Here is a 23,762-nt window from a genome sequence, read left to right as displayed (position 1 = left end):
TGCCTTGTTTTCTGGTTTTAACGATGATTTTTCGATAGAAACGATAGCTTTGATAGCTTCTGAACTTTAAACGATTTAAAGTTATAGTTATACAATAGTTTTGATCCTAAAATTGAATCCTTCTTATTTCTAGTAAGCCTCTACTTCACTCCTAGGAAAACTAATAAAAAGAATCTTAAAATGTTTAGTTTATTTGATAGTTATGACCCTAAACTAAGTCTCTTAAAAATCTTTACTTTTCAGGAAAACCCACATTCCGCCCCTGAACTTTTAACCAAGAAAAATTACCAACAAATAGTGGGAGAAAAGAGGAAAAACAAAAAACCAAAAAAGTTAAGAAAAAAAGTAAAGAAAAAACCGCCAGCACACGGGTAGTACATCATTTTGGACTTTATCAGGAAAAAACAGGCAGCCGAGCAATGAGCGCGTGGGCAGCGCAGAGTGAAATTCCGAAGCCGCCAACGCGCGGGGTAGCTTCAAGCAACAATAACAACAACAACAGATGCAACACCAACAAGAAAAACAACAACAACAATTGCAATTGCAACTTAATTGAGGCTTGTCTATGCAACCTTAGCCAAAAGTAACTGCGGTTGCTGGCTCTGTCTATCTCATGTTGCATGTGTAGATGTTGCACATACATGTATTTATGTTGCATGTGTGTGTTTGTGATCTGCTGTCGCCCATTGCGAACTTGATGGCTCGCTGCCCCAGTGCCTTGATGCTCCACAGACGACCAGACAATTGCAACAAAAGCAGCAACATCAGTTGCAATAGCATTAACCGCAGCAACATCAGCAGCAACAACATCAGCAACAGCAACAATAGCAACATAAGCCGCATAATAACGTACTGAGGGCGTTGAGGCAACAACATGCAAATAAACTGGAAATAAATATTATAATTAATATTAAATTATAAATTTTAAAGACATTTTTTATGAATTCTTAGGTTTTAAGACACTTTTTACAATTAAACTTAAAATATTATTTTTTTATCCTCTGCTCTATACTAATATATTTAAATTATTTAAAGTGTAATCTCAAGAAACGCGGGGGCTTTAAGGGGCCGAATGGGTGGCAGAAAATCAAGCAGCGAAGCCATCATCATGGCCACCACCAAAACCGACCTGCAACAGTCCATGCCGCGGATTCGCGGATCCAGAGATCCAAAGACCGATCCAGCCATCCAGCAATCCAGCCATCCCAGCACTTCATCCCTCCAGCCATGGACAATTTAAGCTCATTCACTTGCCGCTGATTGCTGCTGGCAGTTGTTGTTGCAGTTGCTGATGTTGCCGTTGCTGATGTTGCAGTTGTTGCTGTTGCTGTTGATGTTGCTACCTCTTCTGGTTTTTTTTTTCGACTTGGGCTTTAGCTTGTTGTCTAGCAAATTCACAAGTTCAAGACCAAGAGCCCTGCGTGTTGTTGCCTCAAATACATGCAACCAAATTGCATGCAATGCACAATGCACTTATCTTAGATGTGGCAACAACAGCAACAGCAACAACACGATCCACAGATGCAACAACAGTGGGTGATGTCTGCAGGAATAAGCGTGGCAATTGCCATTGCAATTTGCATTTTGCATTTCGCACCGGGCGTTGTCAAATGGCCATTTCAACCTCCTTCTTCTCCTTCTACTCCATTGGAATGACTTTTTAATGGCCAAAACCAATGTGGGTTAAGACCAGCTTGGCTATGGCTCTAATAGATCGACCAGATCCCAGCGGGAGACCCGAAACAATAATCCCCATAGATTGAAGACATCTTATGTAAAGAAAAAAATGCAAACAAAAACACCGAAAAGCCATACAGCCTTTGAGGGTGGTGGGCTATAAAAAAATTTGGCTTTATGAACAGTTTTTTTTCTTAACTTGGCCAAAACCAAACTGCCAGCTTGCATGTCAATAGAACATCAGTCGCAAGACAACTTAGTATGAGAACCAAAATACTATGCTTTTTTTGGTAAATTAAAAACTATCCTAGACTCCTAGTATTTTTTTAGAAAATAAAAAAACCAAATTAATATTTAAAATATATTACTAATTTTTGGTTAACTTTTGGGGTTTCAATAACATATTATTTATAAAATATAAAACTAAGTATACTATAAATGAGAAATTTTACAATTGAATAATTCATTTTAAGATGAATTTTAAGAAGAACGAATTTTTAAGAAAAAAAAATTTTGTTTTGATTTGGAAAATATTTTTCTAAAAATGTATAAAATAAATAGAAGACGTATGTATATAGTAGTATATGGGGCTCAGTTTTATTTATTTTTTGTTCAATTTAAATTCAGCCTCTGGTATTTAATTTGTTTTATTTATTTCATCTAATAAACAATTTCTTAAGCCCCAGGAAGTGCAAAGTTTGAAGTCTTTATGTTTCAACAAAATAAACTGTTTCAATTTTTCAACAAAATCATTTAATAAACATTCAATTTAATTTAATGACAATATAAGCGACATTAAACTATCATAAATAAAACTAAGCAGCAGTCCCAGTTATCCAAGCTTCTCTCTATTTATCCAGATACTCTTGCCACTCGGCATGGCAACCTGAAAGTTCCCTTTCGATGCCTCGTCTGCATTCCTGGATGAACTTGTACTTGGTTTGGCACCAACACTGGCCATGAGGAACTGTGGAACTGGCCATGGTTTCGACTCCTTCCCCTATGATTTATTATGGTTACATCTAATTAAAACGGTTCTGCAGTGCCAGCAAACATGGCCCGACGTAATGAAGCTAAATGTTCCGCACTACGGTCAATTGCTATTGACCATAAGACCATAAGGCGACGACCACGCTGATGACGGCAAGGAGGAGCTGCTGGGAGCTGAGGAGGAGCTCAACGCTGAGAAGTCCATGGTCAGAGCCAAAGCCAAAGCTCGGGGAGCCATTTCTTAGGCTGGCTAACATTTCTGCTTCTATTTCTGCTTTTCAGCTGCAGCTTTTAGCCAAGATGATGGAGAAGAAGTCAATTAAGCCAAACGCTAAAAGGCCACGAAAGATAAATGACAAATGACGTGTCTTGAACTGTGCTCCAGTACTCAGACTTGGTATTTCTTTATATTTTTTTCTTACATTTATTTTTTTTCAGCTTTTTTCAGAGATATTTAAATACTCTTTCTGGGGGGCTTTTCAACCAGTCTATTTTTTTATTAGTAAAAGATATTTTAGGACTTATCGGGGTCACCGTCGGTATCTATGTTTGTCTGTCTGTTGGATTGTCATCTTATTTCTTTTTGTTTTACAAACTATTATCTTGAATTTGAAACATATTTTTTAATTATTATTTATTATTTAAAAATACAAAATAGAGCTCAGAAAATAACGTGTACATTATCGGGGTCACCAAAGATCTTAGAAAGTAAGACCTCATCCATTAGTTTATTTTCTTGGGGAATATTTCCTTCTTTTTTATTAGAAAATATATCTTACTTTTTATATGTATATTTTACTTTTAATTTTATTTAAAGATGAATACTACATTAAGAAGTAATTTCAACCCTCGTCGGGGTCACCAACCTCTTTGTGAGTCTGTCCGTTGCTTAGTTCTCCTCTGTTTATTTTTTAACCAATTTGTCTAATTTTTTGATTAGAAGAGTATCCCTTCTTCATCATAGTACCCCAAAGAGCTTCTCGTACAACTCCAACAAGCACTGTGGCCATGTAATTTCCAGCAAAGAAATATCGCACAACAAGTGCAAATGCAATTAGTCGTAAGCTTTATTTGTTTAGACGAATGCCGACTCGCACTGACAAACGCGATCAGCATCAGATATTTTTGAGCTGTGATCCGATCGCATACGATTCGAACCGATACGATTTGATTCGATCTGATCATATTGAATGTGATCATCCTTCTCTTGATGTGGTTTCTGGTATCTGGTTTTGTTCCAGGAACTTGTTGGCTGGCAGCCTTATAATTGCAGCAATGATTTTCGCTGTATTTGGCCAGTTCAGGCCATTAAGATTTTTCAAATGCCCCGCGATGGGGAGCACTTCTCGTTCTGGTGTTCAGAGCCTGCTGCTGGGAAATTTGAGAATCTCAACGAAATTAGTGTATTTTCCAAAAGAGGAGGGCACTTTTCTGGTTTATTATTTTTTAATTAAGAAATTTATGTCAAATGTAGGGAAAAAATTTGACAAGTGTTGTCCCAAAAATATGCTATAGTTTTTCAAAATAATTGTGTAAAAATGTCACAGAATGTAGATGTAAGTAATATGTCAACAAATTTACATAAAAAATTGAGTTAAACAATTTTTTTTAAGTTTAAAAATATAAATTATGAAAGAGTACTTTTAAAATAAAAATATTATAAGAAATTTCATAGTTGAAGTTTTGGAAAGAAATAATAACTTTATACCAAAAATTCTTGGTGTAAATATTTAAATTTTATTATTATTACATAGTTTAGGGATATTAAATTATAATTTTAAACAAATTTAACAAATTTTCTTTTAAAAAAACGTTATAGGATTACAAAATCCATAATGTTTTCATTTAAAAAAGATGTAATTACTAGAAACCCTAGAAAAGAAATCTGATCTTCAAATATTTTTTAAAATTATAAAAAAAATCTATTATAAAAAATGTAAAATAAATCTTTTTTCTTATTTAAAAATAAACTTTTTAGCCAAAAACTCAGCACAAAAACAAACACTTTACGACTTCCATTTCATACTCTTCATACAATAGGTATATTTATTGATTTTGTGTACATGCACATTATTAAAAAAAAATAAAATACAATAAAATAATGTATAATATAATTAAATACAATAAAATAAATGCTAAATACTCTACCTACGCTGTGTTAAAATTTGTTTTGCTGCCTGGCCAGACGGAAGGATGAATACAATATTCGAAATTGTATAAATAATTCGAGGCAGGGACCGAGCAGCAAACGGAAAACCTTAAAAACGCAGTCACAGTAAACATTTTTGCTGACTAATTCAGGGCCTAGAGTCTAACAGTTAAAACATAGTTAAAATCTAAATAATAATAATAAACATAATACACAATCTTTATAAAATAATAGTTATCATAATCATAATATCGGTCGACTCGAAACAAAATTTACACAAAAAAAAATACTATACACACGAATAGAGCAAAGATATGGGGTAGATAGGAGGGAGTAAGGATATAGGATACACAAAAGGACATGGAGAACCTGAAGCTTAAGCTAACGCTCTTGTTGGTTTGGTCTAATTTGGCGGCATTACAAATTACATAAATAAGAAGCAGGCTAGCTAGCTCTTCTATGGCAAACAAGCGGTACAAAAATAATGGCACGGGCCAGGCCAATCGAAAAATAAAATAAAAAACACATTCAATTTCGCTATGGGCCGCTCTGCTGCCACGCCCAGCCACGCCTTCAAGGTGGGCGTGGGACGTGTGGCGTGGGCCGTACGCCCTCTTAGTTGACTGCAAAAACACACTCCGAATGCCGTTGTTGTAGACAAATCACATCCAGCACATCACAGGCAGATTTTTACGTACAATATATGTATAATAATTGTATGAATAATTAAAAAAAAAAAATAATAATAATAATAATAATAACTATAGGTACTATATATATATGTATAGCCGATTCTCCAATCAGGATCTCTTCAGATTCCTCAGATTCCCGTCTCAGCTATGCCTTCGTCATCTAAAAACAGAATATTAAGAGTTTCATTAGCGATGGGATTTAAAAATTAAATATTTTCAAAAGACATTCCAATGAATAAATAAATACACACGAAAAAAATGATTAAACTACAACCAAAAATGGTATGGATGGTTAGTTACTTTTTGGCCAGTGCAGTTAGTTATTTTTTTTTTAATTGGGAATATAAAAAATGCAATTATTTTACAAAAAATAAGCAACAATCAGGCATTTGTCGCAGGTGATATATTTTTTTTAATTTTTGGATATTTTTGAGTGCAGTGTTTATGTTGTTGTTGTTGTTGTTCTGTATGTGTGTGAGTGTGTGTGTGTGTGTGTGGTACAAACCTAGGAAAGCGCTATGTTTTTTTTCTATCAATACCACCAGCCATCCTCCTGCTCCTCCTCGGCGGCCACAGCCCCATCCTTGGCCTCATGATTCACATCATCAAAGTCATCCTCATCGGACTCTATATCTATGTGGGACTGGGCGCCACCCTTCTTATCCTTCAGCTCGGGACTGTGCTCTTTGCTCGACTGCAGCTGCTCCACATGCTCCTGGCTAGTGATGCTGCCGCTTCCGCTGCCGGACGACAGAGTGGCCGTCGTCTCATTATTCAATGGCTGCAGATCATCGTCCTCATCCTCATCCTCCTCCTCCTCCTCATCATCCTCGACAGCCTCATGGTTCTCCTGATTCTTGTTCAGTTTCAGCTGCTCCTTGGGCAGCTCCTCCTGGCTACCTTTCGCACTGACATGGTCCAGCAAGTCCTGGTCCAGCTCCTCGGCCTTGGCCAAGGAGGCTCGTATCGGGAGTGTTCCCATTTTCATTTGTGGTTGTTGCGGACGCTCTAAGTAAATTTTAGTCACTTTTTTTGGGATTTTTTTGTTGGATTTTTGATTTTGGTTTTTCGAAAAAGCAGTTTTTTGAAATTTGAGGAATGAATGTGTGGTTTGTTGGAATGTAAGTGAGAATATAATAATTTGTTGGATTTTTGGAAGCGGTTCATGTGTGATTTACAATTGTGTGGTTTATGATTTATGCGTTTTGTGTGTGAATGTGAAAAGAAAGAAGAAAATAAATTATTCAAAAATATTATTTGGTTAGTTACAAATTAAAAAATTAAATGAAAATAATATTCAAAAAAATATAAATATATTATAACCTCAGCCAGCGAACCAAAACCAGTTTCTATTTTGGTTTTTCCTTTTTTTTTTTGTTACTTGTGGCGTAAAAAATTGTTTTTAAAAATAAATAATCAAATATATATATTAATATATTTAAAGAGTATTTTATTTTTTAGTTTTTAGTAAGCAGCAAGTGAAGTATGAAGGGGAAAAAACCAAGAAATAGTAAACAAGTTAAAAAAAAACTTTCAACCAGAAGGGAGATTTTGGAGAAAAAGAAGGGGAATGTCAAGAGAAGAAGGAGGAAAAGGAAGAGAAGGAGAAAGGATAACCGGAAGAGGACTGGGGAACTCACCTTCGTAGCCATCGTTGGCATGGAGCTCCAGGGAATCGGCCAGGAGGTGCTCCTTGCCCTCCAGAACGGCCAGCAGGCACTGATGGATGCAAACATACTGCTGCTCCGTTTGCACCATAAAAACGCGCTCTAAAAAATATTCAATTAAAAGTATACAATTAATAAACTATTTAATTTAAATATTAAATCATAAGGGATATCTCTAACCTTTCCGCATGGCAAACACAATTCCAAATATGTCCACGTAGTCGGACTTATGAATGTGCTGCAATATCCGGTCCAGGGCGATGAAGGTGCCGGACCTGCCCACTCCGGCGCTGCAGTGGACGATGATCGGGCGCATGTCCGTCCCGATGACGTCCCGGAAGGCGCGCACGAATCTCACCAGAGATTGCGACGGCTCTGGAACCCCAAAGTCCGGCCATGTCGTGAAGTGAAAGTGTCGCATTATTCGTGATTCGCAGTTCTAAAAGAATAAAAAATATTTCAAATTAATAAATGTATTTTTAATTTAAAATTAAATACGGAAACCCACTCTTGAGACCATAAACTCCGAGATGCTCCAGTCGTGGAAGTGCGTGTCGATGATCAGCTGCACCTTGATGTCGCCATAGAACATGGCCACCCGGTCGACGGGCCAGTACTGGTCGCACTTCTCCCGCCCCTTCTCGAAGCAGCGCGTCAGCATGACGATCGCCCGGGAGTTGCTCTCCCAGCACATCCGCCAGAACTCCTCGCGCGTGGAGTGCAACGGGCCCTGGGTGACGATGAACTCGCGCGGCGAATTGTGTCCCGGCATGTAGTTGGCGTTGATATAGTCCGAGCCGTCGTCGTCGTCCACCGGCTGGAGCTTGAAGCGGGAGTGGTCGTAGGGCAGGATGTTGGTGAATCGGTTCTTGGGCCGGTTGCAGGGCAGGTTGGCGAAGCTGCAGGCCTGATCGCGGCCCACGTGCTTCAGTTCCTCGAACTCCTCGCTGAAACGGAAGTCCGAGTCGGCGGACATGATGCGGTAGTGCTCGGAGAAGTCCTTTACGTGGACGGGACGATTCGGGGTGACGTAGCCCTCGGGCAGGGCGGCCAGCTCGTCCTGCATCCGGGCCAGCTTGGAGGCCCGCCGGATCAGCTGGCAGCGATGCTGGCAGTAGACGGCCACGAGGACCGCAGCCACCAGCAGAACGGCGACCGTGGTGAGGGCCACTATGAGGGTGTCGCTACGTTCCGTGGCAATCGGTTCGCTGTACGCCGTGTCCGTGAACTTATCCTCGTCCGTGAAGGCCCGCACCTTGATCCGGTAGGTGGTGCCGGCTCTCAGCGGCCCATTGCAGTATCCGCCCTCGGTTTTCTTGCACTTGGCCGCTCCGATCGTAAACCTCTCCGCCTCGGGACTGATCGTCCTCGCCGGTTCGCTTCTGTTGCCGGATAGGAAGGGATTGTAGGGCTCGACCGCTTGGTACGGCAGCCACACGGTGTAGGACTGCACGTCCTGCCAGCTGGGCATCTCCAGGCCGGAGGCGTTCTTGCCCACGTCCTCCGCCACGATGATCGTGTAGAAGCGCACCATGCCGTGGGCATTGGAGAAGTAGTTCTGCCGGAAGCTGATTTCGATGGTGGTGCTCGTCCGTCCCACTTCCACGGGCGTGATGCTCGGCTCTGGTATCGGTGGCGCCAGAATGGGCATCCTCTGGACGAACTCCTTTTCGGCTCCGAAGCCCAGAGCGGACTTCGCCTGAATCCGGAAGAGGTATCTGTTGCCCGGGACCAGATCGGTGATCCTTCCGCTGGTGGCGTTTGCTGGGAATTCGTGGCTGGTCTGGTCGTCGGCATCGTCCACGTTCTGGCAGATGATGCGGAAGTAGTCGATGGGTCCGTGCTGCTCACCCGGCTCCAGCAGCCACTCGAAGGTCACCTCGCCCGGCTGCACGTCGCTCGGCTGGAAGAACTCCACCTTGCCGGGCGGCGCCGCCAGAGTCTGCCAGCTGGCCGAGATGGGGGCGCTGCTGCGCATCAGGGTACTGCCGGCGGGATCCGCATCGCCGCCGTCCGGCGTGGAGGTTGACCCCGCCCGCACCACCACCGTGAACGTATAGTTGTGATAGGGACGCAGTCCCTGGAGCATGATCTCCGATTTCCGGGTGACGTTCTGCAGCAGCTGGGGCGCCAGCTCGTCGGCGCTCAGGTACTGCAGCTCAAAGTCGGTGTACTCCCCGGCGGGGGCTGTCCACTGCAGGGTGATCTCGCGCGCCGCCACCTGGGTGGCCTTCAGGTCGCTGATGGGGCGGGGATGCAGGCGGTACAGTCGTTGGACCGGCAGGCTGGCCACTCCGCCGCTCACCGTCCACACCGTGACGTTGTAAAGCTGGCCCGGCGTCAGGCCCGTGAAGCTCAGCTTGCGCTCCGTGTCGTTGGCCAGCTTCTCCTTGTCCTTGATCTTGGGATCGCCCATGGAGAAGCGGTATATGTCGAAGCGTGTGCTGTCCGCCGGCGTGGGCGTGTAGCTGAGGGTGACGGTCTCGTCCTGGCCCTGCTCCTGGCCGGCGTTGGCGATGAACACATCCGACTGGATCAGGGGCATGGTGCGCGTGGAGAGATGGGTGATCCCGGAGCGGATGTTGTTCGAACTGGCCTGGACTTCGAAGCGATACTGCCGACCTGGCGACAGGTCCTCGATGGGCACTCGAATGTTCGGAGATGTCGTTGCTGGAAGGAGAGAATGGCATGAGTATGTGATGGATGGGATCTCAGAGAGACGTCCTTACAATCCTTTTGCTCCAGGTGGCTGACGTTCTTCACCTCCCAGTTGTTCGGCTCGTCGGTGGGCCACCACTTGAGCGTGTAGAAGTCCACATGCCCATCGGGCTGCGGCCACTCCAGGGTGAGATTGTGCGAGTCCACCAGCGGCACCACATTCGAGACCGGTTGCGGCGGCATCGTCACATTCAGCTCCAGCGGCTGGGGGCTCTCCACGCCGAAGCTGACGGTGTTCACCTGGATGAGGTACCGCTCTCCGTAGTGCATGTCCTCAATCCTGGCCTCACTGTCGTGCAGGCCGGATATCCGTTGCCAGGGCGAGGCATCTGTGCGGTAGCGGACCACATACTCGCTGAAGTCGCTGCCCTCCGGCGGCAGCCAATGGAGCACCACCAGGTTCGTGTGCACGGTCTGGAGTGTCAGGTTTCTCGGTGGCCTGGGAACTGTTCCAAAAATAAATCAAATAGTTCACAGAGTCAACTCAACTAATTAATATTCTGATTTAAAATTATGACGTACGAAACACTACAAAAAAAACTCGTTAGACGAGATGTCTTTCGATTCTATTCGCTTCTAACAGGATTGTGGAATAAATTACGCATCACAGCGGCGTGTGTTGCACAAAAATATGTATTAAATATTTAAGTTAATTGTTTAATTAGTCAGAAGGTCAGGCAAGAATAAAGCCTTCTGAGAGGCCCCACGTTGGGCGCCAATATGTTATAGTTGGGCGCCACTTTCACTCAGCTGGAACTTGTTGGTAGATCAAAGTACCTCCACGCTATGTGCCTATAATTCCTAACCAGCGTTCCTTAACTTAATCCCTTTCAACTTACAGACTGCCTGGAAGTAGGAGTGCAGCTCGCTCCGGGTTCCATGACTTATCGCATGAACCTTGATCTCGTAACTGGCGCCCGGATGCAGGTAGTTGATGGTCAGACTCGTCTCATTGGTGGCGATGGTTCGCTCCTCCTTCGTTCCATTCCGCTGGTAGTGCACCTCGTACCGGTCCTGATGGGAGTTCGCATCGCTGGTCCAACTGACCACCAGGCCCTGATCGATGCTGCGCAGTTCCTGGATGACGGGAGCCGCCGGGCGGGTGTAGCGGATGATCTGGCTGACATTGGAGGTCATGCCGCGGGAGAGAGATACCGCAGAGATGGAGTATTGGCGACCGGGGAGCAGGGGCTCCAGAACGCACTCCGTTTTGTTGGTCTCTATGGGGGGATACGCCGAGGAGGAGTTGCCAACCTCATGGTAGCTGGAAACAAGAGAGTTCTTAGTGGGTTTCCCCCAAGAAACAATCCTCAAACTCACGTGATGCGGAAGTTGTCCTGAAATCCCTTGTTGGGCCTCCCCCAGGAGATGTGCAGCGCATTCCTCTGATCGTCCAGGTAGCCGCTCAGGCCCTGGACAGGACGAGGCCTAAGGGTTACGTGTCCGGAGGCTGGCCAGGAGTTGACATTGTCAGCTATCGTCTTCACCACCACCTCGTAGGTGGCGCCCGGTTCCAGGACGTCCGGATAGTCGAAGTACACCGAGTCGGGGGTCTCCGAGCGCGGCACATTGTAGATCCGTCGCGAGGTGACGAGGGACACCTGATAGCCGTCGTACTCGCTGAAGGTGCGCGGCGGATCCCACCGGACTCGGAACGAGCTGCTCGTCGTGCGATTCGCATCGAAGGTGACGTTGAGGACGCGTTCCGGGACGGTCAGATACTGGGCCGTGGTGGGCACCGAAGAGGTCTCATCCTCGGAGACCGTCTGAACGGAGATGTTGTACTCCCGCCCGGGCACTAGACCCTTGAAGGCCGCCTGCGCCGGACCCGGGGGCTCGCCCTCCCGCTCCACGTACAGCACACTCTGGATGGCGTCGTCGGGGGTTATCGATACCTTGTAGTGGGTGTAGATCCCAGCCGGATAGGGGGCCTGCCACAGCACCAGTAGCGTCGTCTCGTTCCGGAACCACACGATGAACTTTCCAGGCGTGTTGGGTTCTGATTTTTTTTCGTTTTTTTTTTTCGAAATACGGCGATGGAACGATGGAGACGGGAAGGAACGGATTGGAAATGTGATGAGAGTTAGACAATGATTACTAAACTAGCAACTAAACTGGTGAATTATCGGATACATTCTGGGTAGAGAGGTGCTAGCGATAAGGTAATTGTGTTTACGTAAGATAATAAATGGAAGTACGAACAAAAAACAAACTAATGATTGCTAAAATGAATGAATGAAGGCGTACTCAACAAAGCAAACAAATGGAGTGTGCCTGTAACTAATTCTGATTTATGTGCATGGTCACACTTCCGAATGTTATTTACGATCAGTGTGACTGAGTCTCTTTGTAAAGCAATTAATTCAAAACGAGTGCCAGAATACGACATTAGAACACCAAAAATGCTACCCAACAATGGTAATAATAATTAAAAATAAAAAATAAATTAATCAAGACACCGGATACAGTGGTACACAAATCTCAAGACACCAATTAATTAAAGAATATATATTTATACATTTTTATGGAAATTGGGAGCCACTGCACTGAGGCGTTTACGAAACAATATTATTCTATTGAAAGTTTATTTTTGGGGAGGGGTTGTTGTGGGGGATTGATTAGAAAAGAAGGTTACCTTCTGGTTATTCTCAGATTCCTGTCGACTTTTTTGGGTTATATAGAGTTTTGGTATTTGGTTTTTTGGTTTTTTGGTTTTTGTGGAAAATAACACGAGAAACATAGAGTTAATTGTTAGTTATGGCCCATCACCGGATATGCGAGAGTTTAGAAGTTGCATCTGCGGTTCGGACTACGGGTGCCTGTCCGTTGGCCCGACTTACTTGTGGTGAAGTTGCGACTCGTGTAGGCCACCGATTCCTTGCCCTGGTAGACGGAGTAGGCCTGCACCTGGTAGCTGCCACCGGGCGTCAGTTCCTTGGCCGACAGCTGCAGCGTCTCGTTGCTCTCCATGGAGTAGTTCTTCTCGAAGGGCTTGTCCGTCAGCCCGAGGACTCTGATCCGGAAGCCAGAGTACCGGCCCTTGCCCGGCGGTCGCCAAGTGATGAAGGCGCTCTTGCTGGACCGGAGCTGGACGCTCAGATTGGCCGGAGGATCGGGAGCTGCAAGGCATGGTTGGATTACAAACTGAAAGATTTCAAGGAGGATCTCCCTCCAACCCCTACCTGTTGTTATGTTCACCGTGTGGCTGAGCAGGTCGTGGTGTGTGGAGTTGGTGTAGTAGAGCCAGAAGTTGTACTCCGTGCCGGGCAGGGCCCTAGAGAACTTCACATGCTTGCCGATCTCGCTGGCCGGGATGGTGGTGTTCGGCTCCGGGAAGCCAAAGGGAGGACTGTAGTCGATCCTGTAGAAGGCGTTGTCATTGCTGCTCACATTCGGGAAGTTGATGACCAGATCGGCGGCATTACTGGGCTGCAAGTGGATGATATATTAGAAGCGAGGTTACACGGATCCAGATCAACCCTGAAATGGAGAAGCAAGAAGGCCGTCCCATCCGATGGCACTTCTTTGTTTCGTCTCCTCCGCCTTGTAACTGACCTACATCTGTTGATCTAACGCTCTCCCGCCCATTAATCACGCTCATAACTGATAACCCAGTCATACTGTACGTACTTGTAGTACTTTTCAGAGATAAGAGATGAGTCCAGGGAAATGGCAATCCCAACAACAAAAAAAAAGAGAAGCACATGACGACGCATGGTCATGAAACCCGAGGCCGAGGGCTCTTGATTGCATCTCGTGCTGTGTCGTAAATTAATGCAAAAAAAAAAAAAAATGGAAATATAGAATCCAATTCATGAACCCCGACGACAGCCTCGACACCAGTTATCGTCGCTGAACGGCCTTTGGAACGGCCATCTATATCTGTACACTTCTATAAACAAATTTCAGATCGAAAGAGGAACCATTTCTGCGAAAATCGGAGGACTCAGCTCCTCAGGTATTTGAATAAAAACACTTCTAAACTCTAATACTGTCACTGCCAGATATGTTTACAGAAAATAAAGTGTGTTTACGATGCCGCCAGATAGGAATTTTCTCTAGATCGGTTTTCCTGTCTAACTCAGCAGAAAAAAAAATCGGAAAAAAAAAATAAATAAACTTGATCGATTTATGGGAAAGCTCGGACCCTTGAGAACTTCTTTGTTTATCATTTAATTCTTAAACTTCAAGTGCTAATTATACAAAAAATAAAGACAAAAAATTAACGGGTTTATTGGGGAGATGATCATCTGATTCGAAATAAAAAGGGGGTCTCTCACTTGTACGAACGATAAATGACGCTAATCACGTACCGATCGTTACTCGGACATTAGGCATTCGGAAAAAAAAATAAAAATAATAATAATGTTGACGTCACTGACCGCAGCACTGATCGTCCGATATAGAAACGATATAGGGTATATATCCCATCTATATAGAGATCGGATTACGGTGCGAACCAGAAACCATGAATGGAAATGGAAATGGAAAAATCACACTTGAACGATCGGAAGTCGACTAAAAATGCAATTTGAATATGATTTCTTAATACTGTTTTCCAGTTGTTTACGGTTTTTTATAATTTTTTTGCACTTTTTTGCCGATTTTTGTGTTTTTTTGTAATTGCATGTGACATGCAAACTGAGTAATAACAATACCAAGATGAGTATTGCATTATTGCATGTGAAAACGGAAGTTAAATTGGTTTTTAGGCAAATTAAGTCAAGCGATCAGACGACCGATCATCCGCCTCCGCCTCCCCTTGACACCTCTGATCGGTTATTTGTTTTTGTCCTTCAGACAATAATTTAACATTTTTTTTATAAAAATAATACACATAATAGTGTGTGGGGGGAAATGGAAATGAAATGATTGTGACCTTAAGGCCTAAATGATCGCACTAATGGTCATAATTAGGATGATGTGCTGCCATCATTATGGCGCTTAATAATCGAGCTTGTAGAAATATTTGCTCAAAACAATAGGATCATCAAAAAGAGAGTTCATGAAACTAGGAATTTAAATGGGAAATGGATTAAAAACCAATTTCAGTGGGCCCAGTTCTCTAATAACTCTAGCTAGTGTGCCCATCCTTGTAAACATTAGACTAAATCTCTTTGAAATCTTAATTTTTAGATGATTTATAATTATTTCAAGTAGAAAATCTTAAAATATTTCCTTTAAATCCTCTATTTTTAGGAATTACTATCAGAAAGGCATTGAAAACTAATTTTAGTGTACCCAGCCCCATACGAACTATTGCCAATGTGCCCATTCTTATAAGAATTAGACTAAATTTCTTCCCAATCTCAATTGATCATAATTTTAGCACTTATTTATAAATATTTTAAGTATAAGTGTAGAGTGACATATAAGAGTGAACAGTTTTTAAGAAACACACTTGTCAGTGGGCCCATTCCTTTAAAAATATACAAAATCTTTTAAACTATGCTCTTTTAATCACTTTTTTTTATAATTTTAATCGGAATGTCATTAAAGACAAATTAATAGAGGGCCCAGTGCAATAAAAGCTAGAGCCAGTGTGCCCATACTTCTAAAAATTTAATTAAATCCAGTTATAATCTTAAACTTACTAATTACAATCATTATTTTTAAATAATTTGAATAAAAAACAGTAAAAGCCAATACCAGTGTGCCCAGTCCCATAAAATCCCCTGCCAGTATGCCCATTCTCACTTAATACTTGCTCAATACCTTAAACTCTCTTATTACACTCACTTATTGCCAATAACTACCATTTGCCAGCCATAATCATGCACTTAAAAGTAACTGCTATCGAATACTACCGCCAAACATCGATTAGTCAACTTTTATCGATTAAATCGATTTATTTGCACACACTATCATTATTTCTGTAATGGAGAGTTACTTGCATCTGGGTTAAGCCACTTTGATTGACAATTTGAGTTGTACTCTTGTTTTTTGCAATATTTTTTGGTTTATTTTTGCCTTTCACTTTTTTTTCAGGCCACTTTGGGGATATTTTTGGGAAAGTTTCGGACAGAAGAGCAGTCATGACCTTCAGAGGGAGGTTACCAAATAGAATATTTGAGAACTATAGGAATATTCCACGAACTATCTGTGAGTGATCTATGGAGGGTTACTAATTACAAAATTCAACCAACAAAAAAAGGGGGTAATTTCAACAATGAAATTATAATAGTCGGCACTAAGTGAATCAAAAGTATGAAGCCAGTGCGAAAATATCAAAGTAAAGTGCAAATTGAAATCGCAAACGTGGAATGCGTGAGATTGAATTTTTTTTTTTTTTCATAAAAGGGGGGGAAGATGTGTCTGTGGGAATTTTAAAAAAATAAAAATAAATAAAAATAAAACAACTGTAGGTTGTTTGCTAATTATTTTTGTGGTCAACCGAGTGCGAGTAAAGGAGATAGAAATAAACCATAAACAAATAAAAAATAAAATAAAAAAAAAACAAATCCAATTCAAAATCAAAAAATCCAAAAACCAGTTAGGTGAGCCACCAGCTTTGAATTTGTTTTTTTTTTTTGCTTCATTTTTTATTTGTCGTTTATATTATAATATGTATATATTTTGTTGATTTTTTATTTTCAATATTTTGTTTTCAATAAACGATTTCCATTTTAAAATTAAAGAAGCGTAGTAGTTAGAAACTTTTTAATGCTTTTTGTGTTCAGGTTGAGTTGGCCCACTTTTGAAGTTTTTTTTTTATATTTTTTTGTTAAACCTGCAATTAATACCAATTAATTAGTAGTTGCTTTGTCAGAACACAAAAAAAGAGAGCGATTAACGAGAAAAACAGACTTTCGAGAGTCTGACTAACCACCCCCTTTTTTTGGGCGGGCTATCACAGTAATATTTGAAATCTATTCTCGGAATTGAGTCCCACTTCGGTTAGGAAATTGGAGAATAAACAGGCCATATAATGGATACTGAATGGAGCCCCACAAGCCCCTCTATTTGAGTTGTCACTTTGCGAATAATTCAATTCCAAAAATGGGTTTCGCTTCCTCTTGGAAGCTAAATAAATAAAATAAATAAAGGGAGTGGGTAGTCGGTAGTGGGTAGGAAAAGAAAGCAACAGATGCTTTTGGAGTGAATAAATAGCCAGATTTAATAGCCAAGGCCTTTATTTTTCCCCCGTTCTGTTGTCTCCAACAGTGACACTTGTCTGTCATGTATTTTGAAACCGCAAAAAAACAAAAAAAAAAAGGTTTAAACTCTAAAGAACAACAAAAATGGTTTGGAGTTCTAGCATTCCTATGGGTGTGATCCATTTCATCCACCCACGAAAGGCGACTCCACCCGCATGCCAATTAGGACTGGACTTTGGAGCTTCTGGTTTCTCATTTCTCCCCAAGTCGCACAAACAATGGGGAAAAAAGCAAAGAAAAGAGTTGCAGAGGCGGAGAAATGAGGTGCCGACCTATAAACTACGAAAAGAATTACCAAAAAAAGTGATCTTTAGGCCTTTAGAGCTATAACTAGTTGGGAATTATAACTTCAAATCATTTAAAACAGTCAAAATAACTAAATTATAAGAGAGATCATATTAAAAATTTAGTCAAATTTTATTTAATGGCAAGAACTGCTTGGGAATTATTATTCATAAAAATCAATAAAAACAAGAAAACCATAAAAAATAAACTCCACAATAAGCTTTTATTTATTTAAAATATTAATTGTGGTGAAATTACACTAATTGGCTTCAAAACTATGACTAGTTTGGAATTAAAACTTAGTAGGAATATAAAAAAGAAGCAAAGAAGATTAAAAAATAGATTCAACGATAGTTTTAACAAAAATAGTGACAAATATTCCAAATATCTTAAAAAAATAGAACTAGCTAGGAATTATAAGGTAGTGCCAGTCATAAAAATAATATCATTGGGAATTAGAGCGTCTTAAAAACATTAACCAAACAAAGTACCAAAAATATAAAATAAAAACTATAAAATTAAAGACAAAATACCCGTTAATAGCTTAAAAACTATAACTAGTTGGGAATCATAAGGCATAAGTCATTAAAATGATATTATTAGGATTTATAACGTTAAAAAAACTAAATAAAATCAAAGAAACCGTAAAAACAAGATTTAAATGTAAGTTCAAACATAAAATAATGACAAACACTCTTAATAACTTGAAAACTAGAACTAGTTAGGAATTATAACGTCTCCAACACGATAACTAATTGAGAAATAAATAAAAAATACAAAAGGGGGAAATAAAAACAAAGAACCCCCAAATAGAAGCCGCAACATAAATTAATTAAGTTGCATTATTCAATGCCAGAGGCCAAGTTTATATCCCCGTCGATTCCCCCACGAATTGTAAACAAAACTCCTGGCCCAAAGGGCAATAAAGTGCAGGGTATGGTATGGTATGGAGAAAAAAAAGAGGGGGAGCCCCCATCTATGTTTAATTTGGAGGAAGACAAAAAAAAAAGAAGGGGGGAGGCTGGCCGGGCTTTGGTTAATTTCTCTCAACACCCAGCACTTGACACAGTTCGGTCGGGGAAGGGGCTAGGGAGTGCCTAATTGCCGGCACTTCTCTGCTTGATCTTTTCGGTTCTAATTGAATTTTTCGATGGCATCCGAGAGATACAAGATCTGCGGATAACCCACCCGACAAATGACAAAAAAAAAACAGTCAGTTATTAATGGGGGTTTCAACTTATTATTTTTTGCCAAAAAAAAAGACAATATCTTATATACAAAACTCACAAATAAATAGAAATTTTAGATCATGTAACAGGTATATGGTGGAATTACGTGGCTGAGTGACTTTCGATACCCTCCACTCTCTCATCACCCAAAAAAAAAAAAAAAAACAAAGCTGATGTCATCGGCTACCTTTTTTTATGCGCTGCTTTTTAGATATTTTTTTTTAGCTCTTTTTTTTTGGTAATACGAATACTTTCGGCCAAGTTCGGGCGATAAGCCGGCACGTAATGACCCGCGATCCGCAATCGCACAAATGGCCAAGATAAAAAATTAAAAAAACAAAAATAATAAAGCCAAAGTCAAGGCCCAGATTCTATTATAGTTTTTAGTGTAAGGAAAGTATGGAAATTATTATATAAAAATATAATAAGATAGATGTTACGATGACACCCCAACCGACTTCAGAAAAAGAACCTTGAGTTTCTACTGACGTTCGCTTTTTGAACTTTTTTATTTTTTGAACTTTTTATTTTTACTTATTGCTTTGGGGTGTTGTGATGATTTTTTTTTTTTTGTATTTTTATAGTCTTGGTTTTTTGCTTAACAATGCGACAACAATGCAAACGAAACAAAACGAGTTTTGTAAACGCTTAAAAAAAAATAAACGTAAAAAATAAACATAAAAAACCAACAAAATACACAGCCAATAAAAAAAATAAAGAGGAATCATCAGAATAGGCCCACAAATCAAATCCACAAAAGATACATCTTTCAGAGTAATTTTTTAAAGATTATTAAAGAAATCAAACTAAAAACTAACACTTTTAGAGAAATTTGCAATTGAAACTTTCCTTTTTGCGGCTTAGTTTCAGTAATTAGTTTAGTGGCTTAGTTTAAATTTTTAGTCAACCAACAGCAAGTGCTGATATTAAAAATAATAGAATAGCCACGCCGTCTAGAACCGGTCTGACGAGTTTTTCCCAACAAAAGCCTCAACTTAAATGGAAAAAAAAATAAATAAAAAAAGAGTTTTTCTGAAAAAACAAAAACAAAATAAAAGAAAAATGTAATTTCGGAAAAACCCCAAAAAACAAGTCCGTACCCCTGCAGAGTTCAGGGTAAATAGAGCTACGAACTCCAATAATTCCCAGAACACCAGATCAGGTGCATTACGAAAATAAAAGATAAGAAGGAGAATAGGGAGATAAGGGATAGAATACCTCATAATTAGGGTTGGTTTTGGGGTAAAACGGGATTTATTTAAAGGGGTTTTTGTTAGGATTTTTTATAAGGATTTAAACTTTAAAGGAAATTGGAATACAAATATAACTTTAAAATAGTGATAGGGGGGTTACTATTAAGATCTTTTAAGTAATTAATTATTTTGATTGTTTTTCTTTACTTTCAAATTAGACTTTTAAGATATTTTTAATAAGATTTAACCTTTTAAATGGTAAATGGATTGAAATAGATAGGGTTTTGAGGGTTCAACCTTAAAAATTGTGATTTTTGGAGTTAAAAAAAAGTTATATTTAGGTATTATTATATAAATTATTCAAAAATATGTTCGATTTTCTGTCAGAATTTGAAATAGTAAAGATCTAAATTAATAAGGTTAGACCTTAAAAAATTTGATTTTTTGAATTAAAAACAAAAATATTTCAAGTATTATAATTAAGTAATTTATTCAAAATATTGAAAAAAAGTTCGATTTACTTTAAAATTTAAAGTTTAAATAGATTATAAATAAAGATATTTTAAACAGGATTTTACCTTTTAAATACATAAAGGATTCAAATTTAAAGGGTTAAAGTTGATGACCCTAAAAAATAGTGATTCTTGGAGTTAAAAAAAAAACATATTTTAAGTATTATTTTATAAAAGTATTTCAAAATAAGTTAGATTTTCATTTAAAATTGGATTGTTAGATATTTTAAGCTGGATTTAACCTCTAAATAATTAAGGGTTTAAAATAAATAGGGTTACTCCTCAAAAATAGTGATTTTTGGAGTTATAGTTGCTTAATTTTAAGTATTATTATAGATTATTATGTATAACGTATTAAAAAAAAATCCGTTTTTCTTGAAATTTTAAGATTGTAATAGTGCCATTGTAATAGTTAGGGGTTTGAAATATGTAAGTTTGGAAGATTTAAAAAGAGATTTTTGGAAAGAAAAATAAATCAAATTAAAGAGGTATAATTTTATTCCTTAAATTAATACTTCTAAGATACTTTTAATAAAATCTATCATTAAAATGGATAAGAAATTCAATAAAAATAGGGCAAAACTCTTGAAAAATCACAATTTAAAAGTCACTACTCAAAAATCACTGTATAATAACGGCTAATCACTATTAAATCACTATTTGTTGATAAAAATAAATCTATTTAAATTAAAGTTTTAAAAATAAGAATGAGAACTACAAGAGAAAGACTTGAAAGCAGACTTTTTTGTTAGAAACTTTAAGGGGTTTACCCCCAAACTCTCTATAAGAAATAATTTCTATCAAATGTTTTTCAAAGAGGTTCTATTTAATAGGTTTAAAAATCACTAATTAGTCACTATTTGTTTTCGGAACTCTTAAACCTAAAAAACTCTATGAGACTGATTTAAAAACAGACTTTTAAGTAAAAACTCTGAAGGTTTCTAGGTTCTGTACTGTATTTTAAAGGTTCTACCCGCACACTCTCCATAAGAAATAGGTTTATTTTTAAACTATTACTAAATAGGCTTAAAAAACCCCTAATTAATCACCATTTGTTGCTAAATAATCACTTTTTTTATAAAAAAAAAAAAAAGACCCTCTAGACAGACTTGAAAACAGACTTTTGAGCGAAAGCGTGAAGGGTTCCAGGTGCCACCCCCTCGGCCAAATGTTTTTAAAAACTATTACTAACTAATAGGCTGGAAAACCACAATAATTCAGCAATTTGGCTCTCTCTCTCTCTCTTAACTCACCTGTGGCGAGAATATTGTCGTCAGAACGGCAACAACAAGCAGGGCATATTGTTGTAATTGTTGTTGCCACGGCCACTCCCACTCCCTCAGCCTCTGCCGCCGCCTCTTGCGTCCGTGTGTTTGTTTTTGTATTTGTTTTTGTTTTTGTTTCTGTTGCAGCTGTAATTGTCGTTTGTTTCGTTGTTGCTTCTGCTGCCTGGCACAGTCCATGATTCCTCCTCCTTCTCCTTCTCCTTCTCCTTCTCCTCCTCGTCCTCTTCCTTTTCTTGTTCTTGTTCTTCTCAGTAGAAGTACAGTAATAACTCGTTGATGGTTTCGTGCGTCGAAGATTTCGCAGATTATGGCTCGAGGGTGTTGGTTTTTATTTTATTTTTTTTTCTCTCTCTCCTTTTTGTTAAAACATTTTTGATCGATTTAAATTTTAAATAAATATATATATTTTAATATATATATTTATTGTAGGTTTCTCTTTGTTTTTTATTTTTGGAAGCACTTTTTATCACTTAATTAAAAAATATTGCACTTGTTTACAGCGGATGATCCTCTCTAATAAATAAATAAATAAAATAATATATATACATATTTTTTTTTTATTTTTTTTGTTGCTCGGAAATTGTTTTATGGGCAGACTCAAAAATTTGTAACGGCACTGTCACTATCACTTATACCAAGACACTCTCACACACACACACACGCATACTAATGCAAACACGCACATGCCGGAGAAGCGAAAGCGCCCCGACTCTCTGCAGGTGGAAAGCCAAGTCGAGCCTCTTTTTGTACCAAAAAAAATATATTTCATTGATTTATAAAACAAAAATAATTTAAAACAAATTTGAAACTCATTTATCCATTAAAAATTAAAATTTAATTAGTATTCTGGTAACCTGTTGGTAAGAGCAAGAGGTGAGATGTACGCACTAATGCCTCTGTATGTGTGTGTGTGAGTGCGTTATCTTTCCGTTGTCTGTATGTGTGAGTGAAACAGCAACAGCAACAGGCAGGCAATGCAGGTCGGCACACTCACACTCACACACTCAAGCACACGCTCCAGCACCGAGTGTAACGGCTCTTTTACAACAATTACAGTGAGTAACCATTAAGTGGGAAACCCGAAGAGCCATTACCCGAAAACATGCAAACCCGGAGAGTTCTGGGAAACACAAATGACAAATAAATACATATATTCGAAAATGCAAAATGGTAATTGTTTTTTGTGTTAGCGAGGGATGACTGTATTGTTACAGTGTTTGCTGCTACCGCTTGCTGTTGTTTTTGTTGCTGCATTACGAAATATCAGCAATTACCAGACAATTGTTGTGGCTACCGCTGCTATTTTTTTGCACTTGTTTTTGTTATTTTTTATCCGCTTTTTTTTTTGCATTTTATTTAACATTTTTGAAGCGTATCTGAGTAAAAAAAAAAATGACTATAAGGGGGCGGCTAATGGTGATTGCATTAAATGTTAATTGCACGCATTTTTACGCACACAGATACACACAAACACACACACACATACACAGACTGTATATCTTTGAGATACAAAGTGCGGCGGCGCAACGGCGACTGAGGCGTTGGCGTTCTCTGCTTCTGTCTCTCTGCGTCGGCGCAAGCGACGTCATCGGCTGCCCACAAAAATTACAACAACAACAACAACAACCGAAAAAAAAGAAAGATATACAATTCACTTGTTATTGTTGTTCTGCTGCACCAATTAATTAAACTGGTCACGTTTCAGTCAAAAAAAGATACAAAAAAAAAGATACAAAAAAAAGAGAAAAACTTTAAATCAGATTTTCGGTGCAACAGCGCGTAAACATAAAAAAAAAATTGAAAACACAAAAAAACAAAATAAAATTGTATTCGTTCACTTGTTTCTTGTAACTGACATTTTTCACAGAAATAGTGGAAATCCGATGGATTTTTCATCTGAATTTGGATTTGGATTTTGAATTTTTGATCTTCGATTTTTGATTTCCTGGATCGGGCCTACGACTCTCGTATAGCCAGATAATTTGTTTGTTGTTTAATCTGCGCGCACCACGCACACGGAGAAAAACACGATGCCCGTCCGATGGCTTCAGTTCGGTATCTCTGCATTGACGCGTCCGAGCACCTTTCCGTTTTAATTAAAAAAAATAACAAAAACAACTACCGACCAGGGCCGGCGACAAACCTTAATTTATATCGAAATTTTGGTATTTTTTACCCGCCAACAGTATATATCGAGTTTCGATAAC

General features: G+C 39.4%; 1 protein-coding gene across 6 annotated transcripts; it reads right to left on the bottom strand.

Moving 5' to 3' along the window:
• Nucleotides 1-4,680: 4,680 nt before the first annotated feature.
• On the bottom strand, nt 4,681-23,688 carry LOC6503061 (tyrosine-protein phosphatase 10D). Of its 6 annotated transcripts, none has more exons than XM_032453036.2 (11): nt 23,412-23,688; nt 21,523-22,068; nt 13,076-13,322; nt 12,734-13,012; nt 11,214-11,892; nt 10,733-11,157; nt 9,905-10,339; nt 7,684-9,845; nt 7,356-7,614; nt 7,149-7,277; nt 4,681-5,668 (listed from the first exon to the last, which is right to left on the bottom strand). In XM_032453036.2, the coding sequence occupies exons 2-11, from the start codon at nt 21,730-21,732 to the stop codon at nt 5,637-5,639; spliced, it is 4,857 nt and encodes a 1,618-aa protein (XP_032308927.2). In that variant the 5' UTR covers nt 21,733-22,068; nt 23,412-23,688; the 3' UTR covers nt 4,681-5,636. The 6 variants fall into 6 exon arrangements, with proteins under 6 accessions (XP_032308927.2, XP_014761295.2, XP_032308926.2 ...); XM_014905809.3 differs by lacking the exon at nt 4,681-5,668 and adding an exon at nt 6,014-6,534; XM_032453035.2 differs by lacking the exon at nt 4,681-5,668 and adding an exon at nt 6,014-6,516.
• Nucleotides 23,689-23,762: the final 74 nt, after the last annotated feature.

This window comes from Drosophila ananassae, chromosome XL (assembly GCF_017639315.1).
Source record: "Drosophila ananassae strain 14024-0371.13 chromosome XL, ASM1763931v2, whole genome shotgun sequence".
In the NCBI taxonomy this organism is placed as follows: domain Eukaryota; kingdom Metazoa; phylum Arthropoda; class Insecta; order Diptera; family Drosophilidae; genus Drosophila; species Drosophila ananassae.
This window is presented reverse-complemented; position numbering and strand designations above follow the sequence as displayed.

Excerpts from the sequence above, each read along its gene's own strand:
- LOC6503061 (XM_014905809.3), bottom strand. The coding sequence starts at position 21,732 with ATGGACTGTGCCAGGCAGCAGAAGCAACAACGAAACAAACGACAATTA. Across the intron at positions 11,158-11,213 it reads CAGGACAACTTCCGCATCAC|CTACCATGAGGTTGGCAACT; the intron begins GTGAGTTTGAGG and ends TCTTGTTTCCAG. Across the intron at positions 10,340-10,732 it reads CTCCTACTTCCAGGCAGTCT|TTCCCAGGCCACCGAGAAAC; the intron begins GTAAGTTGAAAG and ends TTTTTGGAACAG.